Raw genomic sequence first — 23,982 nt, forward strand, 5'->3', positions numbered from 1 at the left:
TGGCTAAAAAGGAGGGAAAAAAAGGCTGAAGATAGATAGTAAGTACAGCTGAGGAGAAGTCAGAGCACTACATTCTCTATCCAGATCTAAGATACGTTCTCAAGAGCTTCCCATTTCAAGAACACTTACATGATATGTTTCCACTTAGCATTTATGCCAAAAATATCCTAGCGTGGCTCCTGCTGATAAAAGCGGCAGGGTGTTGGTGTGAACAGGGGCTCCAGGCAGCCACCCCAGCTCCTGCACAAACCTGTGACCAGGCACCTTAGGCTGGAGATGGGGAGCCTGGGGCCCATGCCAAGTGAACCCACCTCCCACTGCAGATGCAGAGGCGTAGCCTTCCATGCCACCCCACTGCTCCTCAGACACAGCCGGACTGACAGGGACCCAAAGCCAAGGCCACAAGTTGCAGATGGGGCAAATCACGGATGGGACAAGAGATGTGGTTAATGTGCCAGCAGTACTTTCATTACTATATTTTTGACTTTCTGAAAAGTAACCGTGCATACTTCTGTCTGTAGTTTGAATATTCTTGCAACAGTGCTGCTTGGTGCCTTGGGAAGAGGACCATTTGAAGTACATGTGACTCCTCCTTACTGGAAAGCAGAAGAGACTTAGCGCCTGAAAGCCTTATGTGTAGCAAGAGGCAGTCACACCGCTCAGGGCAAAGGTCTGGGCAGTAACCCTTCTAGCACATGGGTGGAAGATAGAGAAACACAAGAGAACACATGCCAGAGTCAGTCCTGTCATCTGTCACTATTCCTCCTGTATAGAGAGGGCACAGAGCATGGTGAAAGGCTACAAGAGAATCAACAAACAGCTTCTGGGCCAAAGTAGGGCCAAGGGTGTATCTCCTGAGGTCCCTCTGCTGGAGTTACTTCAAGAAAGAAAGCAAAAATTACAAGCCATGAGCACAAGGGCTACAGAGTAATTTCAAATGGCAGAAAAGAGGCTGCTTGCAATAAAAGCATTTGGTGGCCAATGGGAAGTGAAAAATGATATAGCATGGAACTTGAATTATGGCACTTTTCCCTTTTTGAGCAGGATCCCTGATTTTCCCTCAGTTCCAAGCACAAGGAGCCCACACATCTGCGGGGCTGCAACTGAGGGGAACCCAGTAGACAGGCTGGCCTTTGGGTGGCCCTGTAAGCTGCTGTGGGCTTGGTTCTGCCATCACAAGCACATTATTAGTGATAATTTACTACAAAGAAGATCTTGTAGGCCCAGTCTGGAATACATCTGTATCTACAGCACTTCCAAGCACCGATGCACTATGTGAGCACCAGAAGTGAGAAGGGCTCAGTGTCTCTGGGCTCAGAAGCCAGAAATGTTGGGAATTATTCAGTGGGGATTCTACCCTTGGGGTGCATCTGCTCCCAGGGGCTGGCCATGGCTTTGGGATTCACTTATACCTCCCAGAGCCAAGTGACCAATTTTCACTCCCTTTTCCTGCTTTCCTTTAAAACGAATGCACCATACTAACTTCCTGAAGATGAGGAAAAAATAAACAGATGAAAGATTAAGAAAACTGTTAGAGAGATAAGTGGCCTTAGGACAATGTGTTCCTAGTATTATACACATATATGTGAAGGTAAGCTGGACTGGGCTGAACGGGGGGATGTGGTTCTGCCTGCACCATCCTCAGCAGCAGTTTAGTTCTTGCTGAGGCTCCACGAGGTTCTTGTACTGCTGCAGTGGCTGTGTCATGCAATGACTTGGTGTGGCCTGATGGCTTTACGTAAAAAGCTGACCACGTGCAGAGAGCAGGCAATTAACAGAGCAAATTGTTAAGAGAATATAAATATAAATAAACACATATATATATATATACACACACCTGAATGATCCTGTGATTCAATGGATGAGGATTGTTTCACATTGTCCCCGATATCTGATTTGAACTATGAGCTCAGTGGAAGATGGGGGGATTCACAGGGAGGGGCTCCCTCTGGCAACACAACACCGCGTTTGGTTTATCTCGGTGTATGTGCCATTTCCCTGGGGGTCCTTTTGGATGGGTGTGCTGCTGTGTGCACGTTGGTCCCGCTCCTGTGGTACACGGAAGTGGGGCACAGTGTGCGTGTGTCTGGGTCGGGAGGAAAGCTACCACGTTGCCTGCTTTGCTCGCCATGCAGTCTAGCAGGAATTAATCAATGAGAACCTGTGCCGCATGGAAAAAGAAAAGGAAAAAAAAAAAATAGAAAGCCAGCAGCGTGGTACCCCGTTAAGGTATAGGTCCCTGCTTGCTCTGCACCAGCCGCAGCCCAGACATGTCCCTGACGGCCCTCATGGCTGAGGTCGGCAACCCTCGGGCGCTGGTGGCGAAGGGGCCCCGAGCCCACCGCGGGGCAGCCCCTGGCCGGAGCACCCCGAGGGCATTGGCGGGCGCCGGCTCGGTCTCGGTGGGCGGAGGAGAAGGTAAAAGAGCTGAGTCAGCGCCGGGGGACGGCCGCGGGCTGGGTCTGGGGTCCGGGCAGCGCTCCAGCCCCGGCGGTGCCCACGAGAGAGGAGAGAGGCGGCGGGCAGGGCGCTGCCCCCCTCCCCCCCCTCCTCCGCCGCCGCCGCCGCCGCTCCTTATCAGCCCGGCTCGATGCTGCAAGGCGTGTCTGGGGCTCTGCTCATGTGATGGAGCAAGCGGGAGACGGGCGGGGGGACCAGGGGCGGAGGTGATTTTCCTCCCTCTCTCGCTTTTTTTTTTTCTTTTTTTTTTTTTTTTCCCCTTTCCCTCCCTCCTTTCGCTCCCTAAAGGAGTTCGCGAAGAGCTGCTCTCCTTCATTCCCGGCCGCACCGCCGCCGCCCCCCGAGTCTCTGCCGCTCCGCTCCACTCCGCTCGGCTCGGCTGTGCGGGGCAGCGCCATGGGCGCCGGCAGCTCCGCCGAGCCGTCCGCCCCGCCGCAGGAGGACGGGGCCGCCGCCGCCCCCCCCGGAGCCCGCCAAGGTAAGGCCGGGGCGGTGCGGGGCCGGGGAAGGCGGGCGGCTGTTCGGCAGCGCGGGGAAAGTTTCCTGCGCGCCGGCGGGCACCTGCCGGGGTCGGCGGGATCTTGCGGGCCGGGCGGGAGGCGGTTGGGCCGGGACTGCGCCACAGGCAGCGCCGCAGTCATAAAACTCGCGGCGAGGCTGGGTGGGGGGCGGCGGCGGTGGTGGCGGCGACGCTTTTGTGTGTGGCTGCGGGGGGAGAGGGCCGCACCCAGCCGGGGCAGCGCTGTGCTAGGAGCCCTCCTGACTGCGGTCCTTCCGCCGCTGCTGTGGTACCCAGGGCTCCCTTTTTTCTTGTTTTTCTTTTTCTTTTCTTTTCCTTTCTTCCCCCCCCCCCCCCCCCGCATCTCTCTCGAGGATGCGACTGGGAGGCGCGTCGGGGGGACTGCAGCAGGGACCCTCCCCGCGCCAAGTTTCCCCTGCTAGACTCCAGTTTCAGCGTCCCTCCTCTCACATCCCCCCCACCCCCCTCCCAGTCCCGCATCGGGCCTGCCGCAGCCCCCCCGAGCAGAGCCGTGCGGGGTCGTGGTGCGGGCGGTGGCTGCGACGCTCCCCGGTGGCACAGAGTCGGGGCGAGCGGGGCGGCGGCGGCCCGCAACCAACGGGGAAGGGGGGGGATCAGGGTCCGAGCCTGTGTTATTTTAAATAAAGACGTTGAAGAATTGAAAGAAATTCTTTTAAAACGTCTGGTGTTTAAAAATAGATTATGAATGAAGCCATTTATCCTTCTGGAATAGGCGTGTTGAGGGGATTCTGGGACTGAAAGGGAGGTTATGTGCATCTACGTGTTTACATAGCATCGTGTCGGGGTTAGACGTTAGTTGTTAGGGGAGACATAATGCGACGTTATGCCCAGAGTCCGCTGCGCAGCCTGATCCGAGGTTGGATCCTTGGAGCACTCCAAGTTTCTGTGAGCGGGCGTGTGGGTGTGTTGGAGCTTGAGAACGGGTTATGACTTTGTTTCTTTGACCTTGTGGTTCAGATTTAACTTTCAAGTTGAATTTCCCATAGTTCCTGCCTTCCACTAGACCTCCTTGTGCGTGTTTTGACAGATTTGAAAACCACATTGAGAATGAACTTTAAATTAACTGAGATTTATTTTATTTTCTTTTTAACCAAATAAGCAGTAGGGATTGGTGTTGGTTAACAAAATATTTAGCAGTTGTGTTGAGCTGCTTTAGAATTCAAATGCTGAAATGTAGACAGCAGTGAATTTGGAGGGCGAGCCTTTGGTTGCAGGGATTGTTTTAAAGCAAAGATAACCTGACTGTGAGAAGGGCTACAATATTCATAGTCATGTTTATCCGTTCATGGGAACTAAGGCAAGAAAAAGGAGATGGATGCCATTGATGCTGTTCTCCAAGGCAGACTGGACTGTGGTTTATATCTTCTGTTCTTTAGGAAGAGTGTTTTCCAACACTTCAGTTTTGTCATTCAAGTTGATTAAAGGTGGGGAAGTTCTCTTTGTATATCACTGCTGTAAGAAGTTCTGTGACTGTGGTTTTCCTAGAACAGCTGTTTTGGTCTTCTCTTACGTTGATTCAAAGTTTTAATGAAGTTCAGTTCTACTTTTTTTTTTTTTTCCTTTTTCATATCTCCCGCATTTTGTTCTTACCACAGTGAGATTGTTTCATGCAGATTCATGACACAGTTTTTCATAGCTGTTCCTTTCAGCTCTCTGAATGTGAAAATCACCAGATCATGCCGTGCCCCTGGAGAAATCTATCAAAGAGCTAATGTGTTTGCAAAAAAAAAAAAAAAAAAAAAAGCGCACTGGTGTCATTTTAAAGGATGGTCTCCCTTGTGCTTTTGAAATTAAAGCACTCATCCCAGCTCTTTTGAATGAAAAATTTGGAGAAGTGGCCTTTATGCAATCCAGTTTGAGTGAACCTTGGCAAGTAAATTACAGATACATTGTCTGGGCAACTGTTACAATAGGCAGTATAAAATTTCATGGCAGTTCTGCTTCCTCATCATTTGAAGCCTCAGAATATTTAATCAGTATTTCATAGTAGTCCTATTTTGCGCTAGATGGAAACCTGTTTGCTTTTTCTCTGAGAAAGTCCCAAATTTACAGTCTTTAGGTTGCCTTGTTATCCCCATGTGACTCTTTGGCTGAATACCAGGTCTCGAGGTGTCCTGGTTACTGCAAGGGGGAGCACGTGGACCCGTGTTTCACTTCTGCAGCCTGGGAGATGTCAGATGCCTTGTGAAGCATTGGGCTACCATGGCAGAAAAGATATTTGAGAGCCTTTGGGTGCTGGTTTGCAAGTACTGCTGATTAAACGTGGGCTGAAGGAGTTAGGATCCCAGGTGTTCGCCCTAACTTTTCACAAATTGCTGCTGATTTGCACATAAAGCAGCTCCAGAGTTTCCAACCCAGCACTGTAGTGGGACTTGAAATTGGTGGCTGTTTTCTTGTTGTTGTTGGGTTGTTTTTTTTTTTTTTTTTTTTTTTTTTTGTAGTAGATCCTTATTGTGCACAGCTGCCCTACTGTGGGAAGACCCCCTGCAGGGAGCATGGCAGGTAGCTGGAGGTATTAACCCATTCACATGTCCGGACTGAATTCATTGGGTTTGTGCAGCAGTGCTTACAGTGTTGCTGAAATCAGTGAGCAGGGCATTGTCCCACAGAAGGTTTGTCTGATCTAGGTATTTCCTGGTCCTTTCAGAAGAAATACCACTTTTCACCTATTGTTTTCTTCATCCCCTGCCTATCTTCCCTGTTTTGGCCCATGCAATACAGCCCTGCGTCACACTGGTGCTCACCTTAGGTTTCCATAAACCAAGCAAACTCATCAGGCCTTTAGGAAACAGTAGGAAGGCTTTTTGCACTGGACAAGTTTCCTGATGTATTAGTGGATTTGTTTGCCTCATGATGCCCAGCTGAGACCCAGAGCCACAATGAGGCAAACACCTGTGGCGGATATCTGGGTGTGTGTGGGGCGGGAGAGGAATGAAGATTCTTCCCACCAGTGCTGCTGAAACCTGTCTGTTACTCTGTCCTGAGTAGCATGGTAAACCAAAGATTGGCCTGAGAAGGGCTTAAGCAGACTTAGCTTTGAGGTACCCGTCAGCACACGCCCTGTATTCCCATCTCCTCCCCAGCCTGAGGCCCGCAGCTTCCTCTGGTGGCTTCTGGCACTTAGTGAGCTTCTTCAGCAAACAGGCAGCACAGGAAGTTGCTCAGCTTCTTTGGCACCACCGTTCCCCCAACATTTTAGCGAAGTGTGCTGGCTGCTGGGGCAAAGGAGGCAGCAGGTGAAGGGAGCAAGCAAGCGGAACCTAGGTGACACTGTTCTTGGTTGCAGCGATGGTGCCATCATATTTAACGGGTGGGCTCGTTGCCTGTTCATAGCAGGAATGCTCCTCTTGTCGGCTTTCCATTCCTATGCTGAGAATCCAAAGAGAGAGTGAGGAGATGTGCTGATTTGTTGCCCCTCGGAGCGGTGCCTTCAGGCTCAGTGAGAGGAATGTAGCTACAGACTGCATGGTCAGTACTAGGAGAGCTGTGTCATGCTGCTGACATCTCAGACAGCACATGTGATCCACCCTGTTTTTATCTCATTTAGAAGTCCAGGGTACTGATTTTAATGCAGGTTTCTTTTTGTGGTCCTGCTGGGAAAGCAGAGGGCTGTGTTGGAGCAGCTGACTGCCTCTGCATTGGGAAGCTTTTAAAGGTAGAATCCAGAAAGAAAACTCTGGCAGAGCATCAAGCTGTTCTTGCAGCGAAATAGAAGTTTGGCAAAGATAACGTTCTGCGGGAATTTTGATGGCTTTAAAATCTAGTGTGGTGAATTCCTGGCTTGCTCCCATGCAAGGGCCTCTGCTCAAGAGCAGCAATCATTCAAACTTTTTTTCTGGATAATTCCCATTTCTGAGCAGCAACTTGATTACGCTACCTGCCTTGTAATGAGAGCAAGTGTCTGCTAGACAGTAAATATTTGGAACTGTCTCTTCTAAAGAGGTTACCAGCTGAGATGTCAGAATGTCTTATTGTCTGCATGCATGACAAATAACAGCTGTGACAGACGTACATCTGCTGTTTTAACAACTGTGTGCTGGTGACAGGGCGGGGCTGAGCCAGCCTTGAAAATACAAGAGAGTTGTACATTAGTGGTAGTAAAACTTAATCAAGTACCAGAGGAACTTCCTTAAACAGCATCTTTAAGGGTCCTAGTTAAAAAGCAATCGAGTTAGAAGAGTTTGGCCCAGAGGCGAGCTACAGGGAACTCCTGGTAGGACAGGGCTGGCTTCTCTCTTGAGCACTTGCGTCAGACCTGGAAGGAAGGTAATGATGTTGTTGTGTACTGATGTTTGGAGTTCCGCCTGTGCCTGTGGGGTGACTTAGGAGAGAGCACAAAGATGCTTAATTGAAAAAATGCACAATGGAAATTGGTGTCACGGATCCACTGAAAGCGTGAAATAACCCCTAATCATACAGGAGATAAGAAGGAGGTGACAGAGGGAGTGTCGGGTGCTTTGAAGGCTGAGGCAATTAGCTTGCGTTTGATGTGATGGAGAAGCTAAAGAGATGCAAAGAGGAGTGACATGGTCTTTGGAAATCATTCTGGTTGGAAATGCAAGCTATGTGTTTAGTTATGGAAGCCTGCTTTGTGCTCTGCCCTTCTAACTGTTAGAGTGCTGCCTTAGTTGTACCCTAGAATGGCTATGCAGGAGTTGAGAGGTGGAGAGGTGTGAGACCTAGCGTTGATTCAGGCTTAGAGTGTGAACCAGAATGACAGTCTGAGAGTGCCACTTCCTTTACAAGTCTCAAAAGGATTGCAGAGATGATTTGAGAATAAAACCATCAGTTTTATTTTAGCCAAGAGGATAATCATCCATAAGGAGATGTCACAACTAAGCCAGACTGAGAGTTAGAACGGAAGGTGATAATTCTGAGGAGTAAAAGGTAAGGAGAAGGCTCTTGACTTCATCTGCAGGAGATGTGAGCAAACGAAAAAAGATACTGAGATTAAGTATGTGCCTTATAGAATAAGGGCCTTCTGTTATCTCCGTGTGGAACTTGTAATGTCCCATGGACTTCCAATCCTTAACTAATACGAAACAAGACAACCTGCTGTGAACAAAAGCTGGAATGACCTAAATTCAGGGGTAGATTGTTCTGGTTTTGTGTTTAGTCTGTGTTTCCCCCCCTCCCCATCGCCCTCCTTCCCACTCCTCCCCCCCCCCCCCCCCCCCCCCAAATATTGTTGTTTGCAGATATTTCAGTGAATCGTGTGTAAGGAGCTGATTTCCTCAGTTGGCCAAACTACTGTAAGCTTTCTCAAAGTTTCAGAATTAAACTTCTGGAAAAATACTAGAGACCTTAATGTTAGTTTGCTCAGTTGTTCAGACAGCTGGATCTGGCTATTTTAGTATTCTAACGTAGAATCTGTGTAGCAGGATTAACAGAATGAGGCAAAATTAACCCTGGTGTGTTTGGTCCTGGCATGAGGAATCCTTGGAATGATTTGGGTCTGGTATAAGGAATGCTGGGAATGATGATTCCTGGTGGGGGAAGAGGTTGCGTAGTGCTAGACCATTCATGCTAGTGAACAAATGAGGGAAACATGCTCTAACACAAAATAAGCAATCAGTGATCTTCTGTTAATCCACACCTCATGTGGTTCTTTGCATTATCTTTATAGATGGTGTATACATTTAATGCTGGGCCCAACCACTAGACTTCCATATCTAAAGAGTGGAGCAGAAACCACTGTAGGTGAGACTGATGTGGTCAACAAGCTGTGTTTGTTTTAGTCTGACTAGCTGTGCATCAGTGCTGGGCTTCTGTCTTTGCTGAGGATATGAGGAAAATCTTCAGAAATTATTTGCATGATTTATAGAAGCAGCATGACAGAAGCAAAAGTGTTCCATCACTGATGGCTCTTTGTTTTTTGAGAGTGATCAAACAGAAGGACCAGTGAACTGGATAACCATGTCTTTTCAGTTTCTGCTGCATTTATGTGACAACACATTCATAAGCTAATTCATAATCCAGGGAGAGCTATGAATGAGTGCATGGAGACCTGATAAATACTAATAAATGTACCGACAGTAATGTCTCTACTTGTAGGTAAATAAAGTGTTGAACAATCAGATACTCAAAACTTTCATCTTCAAGGTTTTCACCCTTCTCTCTAAACTTTGACTGTATATTCAACTAGGCTTTATTGCTATTCTCAGTGGAATTAAGAACACAGCTAGTAAATTGGAGATAATTGGTCTAAACTGTGCTTCAGATCCTTGCAGAGAAATGAAGCAGTTAATGTGAGTGAAAATTGAAATTAGTTTCTTTCAAGAACTAATGCAGTGGGACAGACTGCACTGACCCTCATAAAGAGCGTGAGCAACTTTTCTCAGAACAGAAACTTTAAAAAAAAAAAAAAATGCTGTTGTCTCCCTTCACATTATGAGCCCTCCTTGCTCCAAAGGTACATATTTTTTTCTCCTTTGTATGCATTTTAATTTGTGAAAAAAATATTGCTTTATCAGTTTTGGTATTTTACTTTGTGTAAGTAAACAGACTACTTGATTTGGAAATCTAAATTTGCCCTCCAGTGGCCAAGAATCACATCATAATCTTTTCCTAGAGGCTGGGCTAAAGCGCTCACTGCACCCTCGAAGGGTGGGGTTGTGCTGTGAATCTGGTCAAATTTGTAATTACTGACTTTTTCATATATTTGTCTTGCCATATTTTGAAAGATGTGTCCTGCTTTCAAAACCGAATTGATGTACAGAGAGAAGAATATATTAAAAACTGGGGGATTAACTGTGATAATAGCTTGCAATTTCACTGTGGGTTCGATTTAAGAAGGAGACAAGTTGTACTGTGTTGAGTACCTAATTCCTATATACCTCATCTTCTTATGGAGTCCACAGATCCATATTGGCTACTTATTTGAATTCTACAATTTGTGTATGTGCCCTGGCAGCCAGAAGGGCCAGCTGTACTCTGGGGGGGTGCATCAGGCCCAGCACTGACATAGCCAAGGGGAGAGGTTGTCTCTGCTCTGTGCTGGGTGGTCTCATCTCCAGCGCTGGGTGCACCACAACATAAGGACATAAAACTGTACAGAGTATCCAGAGGAGGGCTAAAAAGATGATGAAGGGTCTGGAGGGCAAGGTTTGTGAGGTGCAGCAGAGGTCCCTGGGTTGGTTCAACCCATAGCAGAGGAGCTGAGGGGAGCCCTGATGGCGGCTGCAGCTCTTTGTGAGGGGAGTGGAGGGGCAGCGCCGAGCTCTGCTTTCTGTGACCGCGACAGGGAACCGCATGGAGCTGTGTCAGAGGAGGGGCAGCTGGGGGTTAGGGAAAGGGTCTGCACCAGAGGGTGGTGGGCATGGAATGGGCTGTCCAGGAGAGTGGTCACAGCCCCACATGCTGGAGTTCAAGGAGTGTTTGGACAGTGCTCTCAGACACAGGATTTGATTTTGGGTGATCCTGTTTGGAGCCAGGGGTAGGACTCAATGATTCTTGTGGGTGCCTTCCAATTCAGGACATTCTATAATTCTGCAAATATGTCGAGCTTTAAATGGCTTATTGGAAATGTGAAAAGAAAGGCAAAGGCATTTTTTTTTTTTTTAACAAGGTGAGGAATGCTAAAATACTCAGAGCTGTTGCTTTTCTTGTGAGTTCTAGGAGTTGTTGGTGCTAAGGCTGAGTGTGTCACCTTGAGATATCCATCCATGGATTTATCTTCAGTTAGCTAAGTGCCTAACTAGTAAAGATAAGGTTATTTTGGTGTTTGCAGGAGTAAAAGTCTAAAGAAGAACAAATGACTGCAATGTAGTACGTATATTAAAAAAAAAAAAAAAACAATCTTTTAAAAATTTCTAATGAAGAGTCTAAAGTTAATTTAAAAATTAGTCTGTTATTTTCTGTCTCTTTGTCTGTAGTTTTTAATTGGTTGTTACCCGTTCAATGAATGCTGTTTGCAATTGTGAAAGATCGACTCAGAGTTTACATCCCTTTGTTCAGTGCCGTGGCATTTTTATTCCTTCTGAGTTCCTGTGTTTTAGATTTATGAAAAGGATGATGTGAGAAGTGGGAGTGCAATCCGAGTGTTGAGCCATTCCGTATTTCTTCTATTTAATATCTGGTCTCAGCATGTGAAAACTCTGAAGCCAAATTATTCCATCTGTGGTATTGGCAGTGATGCAGAATGGTGTCCTTTTTCCTGAGGTGGATTATGTGGCTGTGAAAGGCAGCTTTGAGGAGTGCAGCAACACCAGGTGGAAACAATTTGGCTTAATTAAGGGCTTCTGAACTGGAGATTGGGAATCCTCATGCATGTTCCTCGCCTGTGTGGCACTTTGCTTGCATCTAGCCTGGCACATGAAAAGGTAGCTGAAAGATAAGCGGGAAGCCTTTTTCCTGGCACATTGTGAATTTGGAATTGATTTGGAATTTCACTGCAGCAGGCCAATTGTTACTAAAAATAAGTAAATAGCTCTGCCCATTCAGAATCTTTTTAAGTGGTGTTTTGGAAGATGCTCATCAAGAGCGTGTCATCTTTCTGATCCCAGGTCGGTGCTTCGTGTGTTTGGATGTTGCATTATATTGGAAGATGGGGTGCATCTGTGGTTCCTTCACTTAATTAACAAGTCTTCAATGCCAGTATTTTGGGAATACAGCAGAGTAATAAGAAAATGATATGTAATTAAGGTTTGCTTTTCCACCAGAGGAACTTTAGACTTGCACTTCAGGAGCAGAGGTTTGAGATGTGTCTAACTAGTTGAAACAGCTTCTGTTGGAGGGGAATATGATCAGTTGGAAGTCTAGTTAATTAAACAAATAAAGGGCAAAGAAGTGTGTGTGGAAGGAGTTGTTATTAAGTGATCATAACACAACATAATCGTTTAGGATGTTTTTATTTTAAAAACATCTTCCTTTGTTACATGACAAGCCTATAGACATTCTGGAGGTGATTAAAATGTATCAAATATAGAAACTGAAGGAGAGGTTTTGTCAAAATGACAAATTTAGGAAAAAAGCTTCAAATATTATAGTGTGGAATCCTGAAATAGTGCAGATTTGTTTTCTCTGTTAAGAATGAGCTCTACCTAGAACCGAGGCTCTGAAACTCTAGTTTTAATCCCAGTTCCACTGAATTTCCACATGGGATTTATATAGATGCTTTGTCTTGAGTAGTTCTTTTTTTTCTTTTTTTTTTTTTTCCTGTAACTATACTGCTTATGATCATGAGATAAGAACATCATCTGAGGAGTAATACCGAAGGCTGAAGTGTAGGCAGAATTCTTGTATATACCGGAGCAATTGTGCCAGACTTGAAGAATGGAAATTATCTTTCCATTAGCTAGATTCGTGTTATCCCAAAACTTTCTTCCATGCTAGAAGGTACACTAGAAATATATTTTTACACAAGGTTATAGGGCTGTCTGTGAGACCTGCCTCTTCCTCATACTTCATGCAGGAGAGCAGTACAATGAATAGTCCCAGATTATAGCCTGTTTTTTATTTTTCTCACAGTAGTGTTTTGATTTATTGAAGTTAATAATCTTAAAAGGGGAGTGATGCTACATAAAAGTATTTCTCCAAATGCGTGCGTGCATATGCCTAAAATGAGAAAGGAAGAACAATGTTTTGTACAAAAAAAGCAAACCTGAAACTGATGACACTTTTTCTTTCTTTCTTTCTCCTCTGCTATCATTCTTCATCTGATTTGTGACTGTCCAGGCCTCAGATGCAAGTTCACCTGTACCTGATATTAATGAAGACAACTTGGAGCTTGAAGTCCCACCACAGGAGCCTCAGCAACCAGGAGATGTTACGGCACCTCAGGAGCTGACTGGGCAGCAGCCAGAGGTGACTTCACCACTCCAAGAGCCCCCTGAACAGCATGTGGAAGCCCTCACAACAAGCAGTAAGTAAATACCTGTGTTTAATGGGGCTTAGAGGCTGGATGCTAAACAGAGTGAGAAGTTGACGTGAGGCTCAGCTGGCCTCAACTAGTGAATAGGTAGTTGCTCAGGTGGTTCTTTGGTTACTCAAGTGCTTTTAGAGTGTTATTTTTATTGGGATGCATTTTCTTTATGTCAGAGTTCAGGTACCAAACAAGTAAGAGATGAGGCTGTCAGCACAACAGGGTGCCATCCTCTCTGCCTTTGGGGTGCTTCCTTTCCCATAGTGCTGGCCTGAAATACCTCTGCTTGCTATCAATGTCTTGAGCATTTGCCTGAAGTAACAGCTCAATTTCCACTTCCTGTGTTAGTGTTTCATGCTGTGTAGACCTATCTCTTCTTTCACTTTTTTATAATTTTATTTTAATATATTCATTCATTAATGATATTGATATTAATAATGGACTGGTTGAAGTGGAAAGGATCTCAGGAGGCCCTTTGCTCCAGGCTTTGCTCAAGCAGGGCTGCTGGGACTAGGCTGCCCAGAACAATATCCAGGTGGCTTTTGAAAAGCTATTTTGAACTCGCAAGAAGGGACAGCCAGCTGATCCATTGGTTCTCTTTTGATTAAAGCTCTCTTTCATACAAATTTTAATTAGCTTTGCATTTTGATCTCCCAAATTTGTGTTACTGGGGGGGGGACCCCCTGTGTGCTCTCTCCTGGGAATCTCTCCTGCCCTGCTACCATGCTGCTTGTTCTTCTGTTCCTGCCCTTGCCAGACTTTTGTTCCTGCTCCTTCCAGCACTGGGAGGCATCAGCTTCCAGGACCCAGCTGTGGGCTGACCTTCCCAGCAAGGCGGTGGGGGGGAAGATTAGGTCAGAGCAGACAGTGAATGCTGTGGAATGAGGGAGCAGGGGAGGAATGGGGGAGAAAGGGAGGAGGGACCACATTTTTCAGTGTCAGCCTCTGGAGCAGCTTCTGGCAGTTGTGTTGCCCTTCATATGTTCTGGGTTTTGAATTCTAGTAAAGGCAGTTTTTTACTACATTTTCAGATTACTTGCCATTGCTGATATCCCAATAGAAAACTTACCATAATTTTTTTTATGTTGAGCTTTTGCACCTTATTCTTTATCCTTCTGGTAGAGGCTTTGGGCACTGTAAAACTGGGATGCAATGTATTTTCTTTTTCACTCGTGTTAAACACTGTTCCCTTTTAAAATATCCTGAAGTGGATAGGGATGAGAGAAGATACTCAAAGTTGTTAAGGAGTAGGAATTACCCAATGATTTGAAATAGTCTGCAGATTTCGTGTTATTCAACTTCTGGATGAAGTTATAGAATAATTCTGCATCAAGTAGTAGAAAAGGCCTTTAAAAGGGCATGAATTTCAAGTTAATAGTCAAAGTAATTTTTATTGATTGATTATGATTTATAGCTTTAGTTGTAAAGAAACTGTGTTCTTAAGATGTGTAATGAAGAAGAGGTGAGATGCAGGTGATTATAGGTGATGAAATGCATGTTGCTTTATGGACACAGCGTTGGAAATGTTTACTTGAGTAGATTGCCCCAAAAGGCTTTACTTTCTTTAATATCACCTCTCATGTGGTTGCATAATGATTGTCGAATGGAATCACACCTAAGTGGTGGCAAGACCACTTATGAAAGCATAAATTCCATGGGTTTGCTCTCAAAGTTTAAACTTGGGGGGAAAAAAAAAAAAAAAGCCCTTATGGAGGTGATACAGCACATATATATATATTTTTTTTTTGCTATCAGTAGCTGGTGATAACAGCATCCATAGAGAGGAAAAACTGTTGAAACATTGACAAAGTTGGTTCTTCAAGTGAATGCTACATTCAGATATCCATCTCTCTTTGTATCCACCCTGCAGTGTTTGGTCCTTAAGCAGATGAATAAAGATGGGGGGGAAGTATCTTTTACATGCTCCATTCAGAGAAATCTGTCTCCAGTGAGAGAGATAAATCAATGAATTCTACATTTCTTTGTTTCACTTTGCTTGTCAACTCTTTAAAATCAGAAATAAAGCATTGTGGCAACAGGGATAATTGCTTATGGTGAAGGAATTGAGGAAAATATATATACATAGTGGGCCTGCTCCCCATCTCAGTTGGGTCATTATTTGAGTCTCGTGTTCGGCAGACTGTTGGCGAGAGGCAAAACTCATCACTGTTGTTGTGTGAAGCTAACTGAAGAGTGCTGGTGGACACAGGCAGACACGGGCTGTGCATGGCTGGCCCAGCAGCTGGGCTTTGGAGGTACCCAATGCAATCTGTAGGATTATTCTAACTGTAACACGGGGGGTTTGGCCTGGATACTGTGTAGTTGCTTCGGAAGTGTTTCAGAAGTTGAAACTGAAGCAGTTTGTTGTTCAAAAACTGGTTATTTCTTAGTGCGAAAGGGGGGGGGAGGAAAGTGCTTGGAGTGAAAAGTATCAAGACAAATACTTCGGAGCATAATTACTTTAATTGCCAACAGTGAAGTGATGGAAAGAGAATAGTTAAACTGCACTTCTGCAGCCTCCAAACACTTCCAGAGCCTCACATGAGGTCTGGTAGCCGGCAATTGGTGCTGGCGCAGGCGAGGGGAGGGATCCCGCTCCTTGTTGGCGTACCGTGTGAGCCCAGCCCACTCCCGAGTCGCTTTTTGCTCCCTCGGTTGTGCAGTGAACAGCTGAGTAGGGAATGGTCCTCCACCACGGGCAGCTGCCGACGGAGAGAGGCAGTGGGAGCACGGCTTTGGTCCACCCCGCTCGTCGCATCTGGTGAGGCAGGAGGCTGCTCCAGACCCACAAATATCAGGAACTGCATACTGTGAGAAGGAAGTTTCTTATTATTAGTATAATTTAAAAATGCTGGGGACCATAACTATCACGGGTAAGGCAGCGTGGCGTTACTAAAACGTAAGCACTGTCTTTTTTGTTTGTTTGTTTGTTTGGTTCTTATTTTATTTTTGCTTTTTCTCTTTCTTCTATGCCTGGCTTTGCTGTGTGACTCCGTGCTGCAGTGGGTTTATAGCTTGCTGGGGTGGGGCGTGCCGGGTTGCGCGTGCTGGAGCGCTCCTTGGGCTCTCACAAGTATTGTGTGACCAGTGATGGGTTTCCTGGCGGTGGGGCAGGAGGTAACAACTCTGCCGTAAGGATTTGATCCAAATGGGAACCACTTCACAGCAAAAGCTGCTGAAGTTTTAAAACTTCCTGTTACTTCAATTGCATGTTTGAAGTGGCACCTCTAATCCAAGGCTAAAGGTACTTAAAGATGCTTACAACTCTTTTCTAGGGTATCAGAATATGACATGGGGTCTGAAATTGAGCAACAATAACAAAAAAAGACAGTGACAGTTTTACCTTAATTTCTTGGTTAAGATAAAATTTTGCTGCATGTCACAAGCTAAACCCAGTGCAATAAGGACATATAGAAGTAGGCATCTTTTATCCATTGTCAAATCATTTGCATGAGAGAAATTGAGATTTTACTCTAACTTTGGTTATAACGAAGCAAAATCCAGAGGAGAGTAGCACTGGTATAGAAGAGTGTGTGTGTGTGTGTGTGTGTGTGTGTGTGTGTGAGAGAGAGAAGGATCTCAGCCTGGGATATCGGAGCTTGATGCTATATGCATAGGCTTCTGTGCAGCTTGAGAAAGTACGGTGTGAGCCACTGAAGTGTGAGAGCTCCCACCACAAACCAGTTGGGCTTTCTAAAAAGGTTACACTATTTGAAGGAGTGATACATTACGGGGGGGGGGAAATCTTATGCTGCTGCTTTTTCACAAGCTTTTGTCTTTTATCTGGAAACAATGCAGTACTATGACATTTAATTAAAAAAAAAAAGTTTAGTTGCTTAAAGGTAATCCGTTTGCATCAGAACTTCCCTAATAGTGATGTCTTTAAGAATTTGCTCAATCTTTACTGCACTGTGTGAATATTTGTTTGTTTGCTTTTATTTTGTTTGCTGGCACTGGCGAACTGCTTCAAACAGATGGTTGGGGTTCGTGCAGAGCACTCTGCTGTTACAATACCTCCTGACAACAAAGCCTGCAGAAGTCCAGTGTCGTTTGGAGCTGACCCTGGGGAGGACTGTACGTGATTTGAATCAGTTAGTAGGGGAGGAGGTATCCCACTGCTGTTTACAATGAGGTTTTCATTAAACTTGATGTTTAATGAGCTTATCACATGCTGAGTCTTTTTCCTCGAGGGTTCTCTATTTTTTATTTCCCCTTATTGTTAGTATTTAAAGGTTAAACTGTTTTTCTAAAGCAATGTCTTTATAGGGTTGCACGATTTAATAATCTGAGGCTTTCCTTCTTTAATAATTCTTATAGAAATTTGAATTTTCACTGTATCACCAGTGCTTGTGTAGTGCATTTTGTAAGATCTGCATCCAGCTCATTGTACACATTATTGTTCTTTGAAGGGACAGAGTGCATTTCCTCGTTGGTATGCAGGAGCGTATTAAGCTATCATTTGTCTAACTAATGTAGCTACAACGGTATCTCCTTTGTTTGTGTGTGATGGTAATTATCCTTTTGCAGATGCTTTGAACAACAACAACTTTTTTCAAAAAACCACCTTCCGATCTGTTTCTCATTGCGCATTTTTGTTAGGGGTTCTCAAAAATGTTGCAGTGACCTCTAAGCCATGTTGCTTATCCTTTCCTTGCTCCTAGCAGAGCAGATACTTTTCTCAAATACCGTGGTGCATCTGTCTTGGGTTTAGTGAATACATTCTATTTTAAAAAGCAAAACAAAGTCGGAGAACATGAGATGTGGACGGTATGGACAACCATGAAATCTCATAAATATTTGCAGCATGCTGGTTTGGTTCACAGGCAGAACAGCTGGACTGTTTGAGAGTAGTTTATTGTTGTGAGTGCATTTAATGAAAAAGCTTTAAATACGGTAACTGTATATCCAAGCCACACTCAATGACCTTCCTGTTAAAAAAGAAAACAATTTCAGAGGATCTACGCTGGTACTGTTTTTTTTTGTTTTTTTTTTTTAACATTAAAATGAAAGAAGAAATATCTTAAAGTCTCGAATGAATGAAGCATTGGAGCAGACAAGTACAGCTAAAGCATAAACTTTTTAGAAATAAATGGGTTGCAGAAAATGTTATGCAGCATCAAAAGAAAGCATTTCCGCTGTAAGTTTATTTCATATGAGGTTACGTGCAATGTCCCTTTCTGGGGATGTTGGTTTTGCTTTCTTAAGGAGTCTTTAGCCATGAAAAATTACAACTATTTTTCAACTTTTTCTTTTTTTTTTTTTTTTTTTTTCTTCTCTATGTGAGATCTTAGGACTTAACTCTTCTGTTGCCTTTCAAGTATCAGAGAACTAAAGGCTGAACTGAACGGGGCTCCTTGTTAATGCTTTGGTAGAAGAGCGTGAATAGAAAGTGCATGTATGCACCCTGAAATTTGTTATGCAAAAATCTTGAAGTCCTCCCATAGTATTTAATTATTCTGAAGGAAACCTTTCCCCACAGTTAACGTTGAGAGTCAGTCTGTAGAAATAATGGAGGGAATAGAATGGGAAGGGAAAAAGTCTGCTTTTCATGAAATGAGAATGTATATGTTAAAGTAGAAAAAGAAATACTGTGAATAGTAGGGAAAGGAAGCAAGAATTTGAAATAAATTGTCGAGAAGCAGTACCATCACAGATGAACAAAGACAATAAAGCCCGCAGGTTTGTTGGAAAGACAACACCTGGACATGTTTTTGCTTCATGCTGTTAATGCGGAGTGGGTGGGGGGGTTTGTTTCATTTACTAAACCCGACCTCCTGAAATCTGAGGTCAAAGAAATCATGAGTCGGGGAATGGTGTCCACTTCCTGCACTCTGCAATGAAAGCCTGAAAGCACAGCTTATTTATTTTCATTGATAAAGTATTCAATTTTCCTAATAATTCCCAATAGGTGCTTTGTTCTAAGTGAATCTATTTAGGGCAGGTTTTCTGCAGATGTCACTTAAAACTGCATTTGGTTTGGTTTGTTTTATTTTCAACTGTTAATTCTCCATTTGGATCAGTTGTTAGCTTTGCTTGGCTTGGCCTTCAAATGTTTCTGCTAATAATAATTTTGTAGGGAAAAATGCATGTAATGAATGAAAGATTGATATTAAGCTCAGTTCAAATTCTTTAAATTGTGTTCTCCTGCATCCCCCCATTGTGTGAGTTCTAGAGCTCTAGGTGTTCTGTGTGAGTCATGTTTGTGGCAAATCTCAGTACAGCGTTGGAAAATGATTCTGAAATCATCCTTCAGCTTCAATTTTCATTCAGGTTCAAGCAGGCCCACCAAGAGTGTTGTGTGTGCGACTACGAGTAGGATCTGAATACTTAGACACTGCATAAATGAAAACAAAACAGCAACAACAAGAGTCCTCTGGAGTCGTGGTCAGTCGGGTTGGAAACACAGGGTGCAGGGTGTGTGTGACATCCATCTGATAGACTTAGAATGCAGGGAATTCATGGAAAAAATCCAGCACAGCGCTTCAAATCCTTAGGGGGAAAAGTCAACCAGCTCCAGATGTTGACATGGTTGACTGCGAGCACTCCAAGTGTTGTGAGTTTAACTCTTGCAGTTGATGCTTTTTTTTTCCCTGCTGGCGGCTGCAGTGTTCTTACTTCTGGAGACAGGTGATGATGGGATTGGCTAAGTCCAACTGCCATGGTGGCTCTCTTCCTGCTGAAGGAGAAGTGTTGTCCATTAATTTAATTTTTAATAGAGTGAGGTAAGAATTGGTTTGATGATATTACTTTTCCAGCATCTTATCAATATACTAATGATAAAATGCAAATATATTCTTACCGTGGACTAAGCTACCTAAAGAAGTTAAAAAAAAAAAAAAAAAAAAAAAAATTAATAATCAAGCTCTTCTCATTAGCCAAGAAATATCCTGTTTCTTTCAGGAGGAAGGAGACCACCTGCAGTGGTTAAAACACAATCAACACTTTGATTCCATCTTAAAATGTTTGAGAGTTTCACTAGTGCGTAAGCAGTTAAAATGGAATTTTAGCTTTAGTCCTTAGCCACGGTTAGCTTAAACAGTGAAGTGGATCAATGTTGTGCTATGACCTATGACTTTTATCCCTGCCTCTGGCTGTAGCTCTATTCCCTGGTTTTTCTGAATGAGCTCATAGCTGGTGGAGTGCAGCCTTACCCCCAGGACAGGCCAAGAGAAACACCATTCAGGAGTGTTTCATGTTTTGTTGAGGCTCTCTTGTGTTCCCGAAGGATGCTTTCAAATCCTATGAATTTATTCACAAAGCACTGGCTGCCTTGCCAAAGTACCTGTGGCGGTGACTGCTGCAGTGCTCTTAACAACACCTTGTGCAGATAACCTGCAAAGCCTTTGCAGCGGAGCTGCTTGTTTGCTTTGCATTCAGAAGTGCACTAACAACATTTGGGCACAGAGAATATCGTTAATAAAAAATGTCACTAAAGAATCCAGCTGCTAAACAGTGAGATCAGCATGCATAGTTGGCTTCTCAGCCAACTACACCACTGGGTAGAAAAACGCCATTTGAATGTTATCATGTAGAGTCATGACATGGTTGTGAGTGGTGCTTGTCTTGTCCTGAAGCCAGGACGGCCTCTGGTGGCACGGAGTGGTTGTCCTGCTGCATCGCCCTGACCAGTACTGGGGGAAGGCACCTGAAGCATCTTAGTGTGGTGATTTATGTAGGAAGGAGCAGAGGGAAGCAGCAAAGCAGAGCTGGGAACAAGGGTAGATAGTCATCCTGAGGCTGGCAGCTGAGCTCTGTGGTGCTGAGGGAAGAAATGCCAACCACGTGTGCAATGAAGGAGTGACGCTTGAGTAATACATGGATCAGAGCTGCAGCTTTTCTGACTGGCATTAAAAATGTGTTCTGTTACTCTTGTAAAGTTGTCTTTATCTTTTGCAGTTTCCTTAATGAAGTATTGCAAGGCAGCATGTTTTCTGGCTTTGCAAGGGAGGTCTCAGTGCTGTCAACCTGCTTTAACAGTTCCTAAAAGCTCATGCCCATGCCTCTGAACTTCTGTGTTATCTTTGTTTTCTGATTCTATTTGAGGTCTTACTATATACTGATTGGATCTATAGATTTTGTAAATAGTTTTTCAGCTTGTTTCACCTGCAGAGCCTTTTTTTTTTTTACAGTTACCAAGTCTTTGCATTAGTGTGTTATAAATGCATCAGTTTACTAATAGAATGAGCAAAATTTCCCTGAATGCTTATTGTGAGTATGAAGAGATGCCTTTATCAACTAGTCTTAAGCCTTTTCTCTCACTTCAGAAATAAATACCTCATTCATTTGTATTCTCCATCATTCTTCTATTACAGTAATCCTGTTTACCCAAAACTCCTCTAAATTCCTAGAAACAAGTGTAAGAAAAGTGGGGGAAAAAGAAACAGAGTCAGCTGCAACTATAAACTTTAAAAAAAAAAAAATAAAAAAAAAATTCCCTTTCTCTCCAAAATGATAAGCATGCCCTCTCACGGGCTGCACACAGGAGGATAGGAGGGCCCTCACAAAGCTGTACCCACCTGCTCAGCAGTTGCCCACAAGGATCCACAGTGCATTTTCTCTTCTCCTCTACACCCACTGCCTTTCTGCTTCTGCTCTTTCCTGCACAAAGCCAACATCCCCAGCTGGCTCACAGCTCTGGTTTTTGCTCTACCTTTATCTGAGTCATGTCAGATGGAGACGGAGCATCCGTATGTGAGAGTAAGCATGCTGGCATGCAGGTCTGAGGAGAAACAGGAGGGAGGCTTTGTCAATCTTGTTTACATGAGAGGAACTAGGATGCTTGGCTTGGGAACAAATCTGTATTAAATCTGTATTTGACATTAAATGATAGGTGTTGAGTTTCATAGGTGAGAAAAAAAACTCAGAAACTTATAGCATAGACAAAGGGAAGAAATATCACCTTCTTCACCTGGGGAAAGAAGGGAAGGAGTTAACACCACCAAAAATGCTGCTGTGTTGAAAACAGTAGTACTTATAAGTATCTATGACAACAAAGTTTGGATGTATAAACAAATATACGTATATAGAGATAACTGTGTATCTATTTGTATGCGTGTTAGAAAGTATATTAAAGATCCTATCTCCCTGTTACTAAATGATTTAAAAATGTGTTATGTACTGTAATGTTTGAAGAAATACCAATGGCTCTATGAATTCCCACTGAACCATGATAAGCTTCCTGTTCAAATTACGTAGTTTGATGGCAAGGAGAATGCATTTTTTTTTCTGGACCTAAGAATAAATGAACACGGATACAAGAGCAGTTCCTTGGCTTTACCCTTATGTACAATCAGTGTACAACTACGTATGTTTGATTCATAACCTGACTCAGATATGGATGACTCAATTTGGACATTTCTGTCCTTGTTTGAAAAGTTCAGGGATCTGGGCTGTTATCAAAGGTCACACTTCTAAGTGAATCAGAATTAATGATTAAAGCAAGTAATTTTAAGTTGTTAGATAATGAGAAAAATAAACTGCTTTGCTTATGTTGGTTGGGAAGCAGCAACCAGTAGGCTACTGATAGTGAGTGTAAACATAATTCCCACCCAGGCAGCTGTTACAAGCCTATAGACTTCATTTTTCTTTAGATGTTTCAGCCCTGCCTAAGGTATGTTGTCCTTGCTTTTATAAAGATGCAGCTCTTCCTAAAAGGGTTGTATACAAGCAGTGTTGAGGAAGCATTTAGGCTGGAAGTGACATCTGGAGCTCAGTGGTCCAGCCCTTGGGCAAAGGAAGGCACACTGCAGTTGGATTCTACTTAAGATGAATCAAATAAATAATAAATCAATTTTGGGGAATGCAGCGATGTATTGCTTTTGAAATCTGTCTCCTGCATGCCCTTGTGCACTGAAGTACCACATGTAAAGCTTAATGATGGAGACAATGCCTTCTAAGATGTTGCCTATTAACGTTGGATTTCTAAAAATTTTTTGTTGGTCACCTCAGCATTCCAACAAGAAGAGCACACTGCCTCATGCATGCCCTTTCACTTGCACTTGTTACACAAAGTTAAGTGTCAAGAACAGTATTCAATTGAACTCCCGACAGGATCAAAGACAAAGAATCTTTTGGTACCTTGTACATGCCGTGGACTTTATTTTTGTGTGTTGTTCATCACACAATTGTTAATAAAATTCTGTCTCTAACAGCAACAGCTTAGTGCTCATTGTGTGTGTGTGTGTTTAAATGGCGTAAGTATCCTTATTCCTCTCCAAAATTCCTCAGAGAAAAAGGTGTTGAACTTGCATTTAGAATTATTATAAATATGTTAATAATATGTAAAACAGTGTTACTTATCTGGGGGCATGGGGAACTTGCAGTTGTGTGCTCTAAGCTGGATGTGTGCTGGCTTCCTAACTGCCAAATTTCAGGGGGGTTAACTTCTATACCAGGCTGTGAGTTCCTTCAGCTCAGAGCTAGAAGGAGTGATAACCAGAAATTGTCCCAGCAAGATTGAGAGGGTGGCTGCCAATATACTGAAGGAAAAACTCAAACAGTGCCCAAGAAAGAGACAGTGCAAACACAGATGTATGAGGACTGGAGAGTAGGATTTTACCTGCCTGCTTAGTAACAACCTCGTTAAATTTGAGCAGTGTTGAATTGCTGTAGATGATGCTTGTGTCTGGCAATGGTGATGTGATACATGGGACTGTTCCAGGATTTATGATCTTTAAAACAAATATGTTGTAATGCAACTGTGCTGGGGTTTACAAGAAAATTATGAAATTTCTCATGGGCATTTTCACATTTCACCATTCTTCTAGGACAGAACTGTAAAATGAGCTTTCCTTTATTTGTTGTCAATTTAAGTCAGTATTTCACCCCTCCCACTCCCCAAGGTTTCCTTCTACAGGGAGAGGATTCTGAGCTTAACTTCAGAAATAATTACGTGTGCAATTCTTTACATTCTTTGAGTAATAATTGGGTAGAAATGGAATGTTTGTCTTGTAAATTTGCCCTACAGCAAAAAAAAAAAAAAAAAAGCTGCAAAAGAAAAGAAAATAATGAGTTTTAAAGGTGCAATTGCATATAAACTTTGAAAGAACATATACAATGAAATGAGAAAGGAGAGGGATTAAAGTAATCTTTGATCAGAAAAAAAACTAGTTCTAAAATT

General features: G+C 43.6%; 1 protein-coding gene across 1 annotated transcript in view; it reads left to right on the forward strand.

The window, feature by feature from the left end:
• Nucleotides 1–2,270: 2,270 nt before the first annotated feature.
• Nucleotides 2,271–23,982, forward strand: part of AKAP12 (A-kinase anchoring protein 12) — a 31,443-nt gene continuing 9,731 nt past the window's right edge. Inside the window, exons 1-3 of the mRNA XM_085218432.1 lie at nt 2,271–2,418; nt 2,745–2,938; nt 12,677–12,863. Of these exons, the coding sequence (XP_085074558.1) occupies nt 2,271–2,418; nt 2,745–2,938; nt 12,677–12,863 (529 nt within the window). The remainder of the gene's footprint in view (nt 2,419–2,744; nt 2,939–12,676; nt 12,864–23,982) is intronic.

The sequence above is a fragment of the Meleagris gallopavo genome, chromosome 2 (assembly GCF_905368555.1).
Source record: "Meleagris gallopavo chromosome 2, MGAL_WU_HG_1.1, whole genome shotgun sequence".
Lineage (NCBI taxonomy): Eukaryota > Metazoa > Chordata > Aves > Galliformes > Phasianidae > Meleagris > Meleagris gallopavo.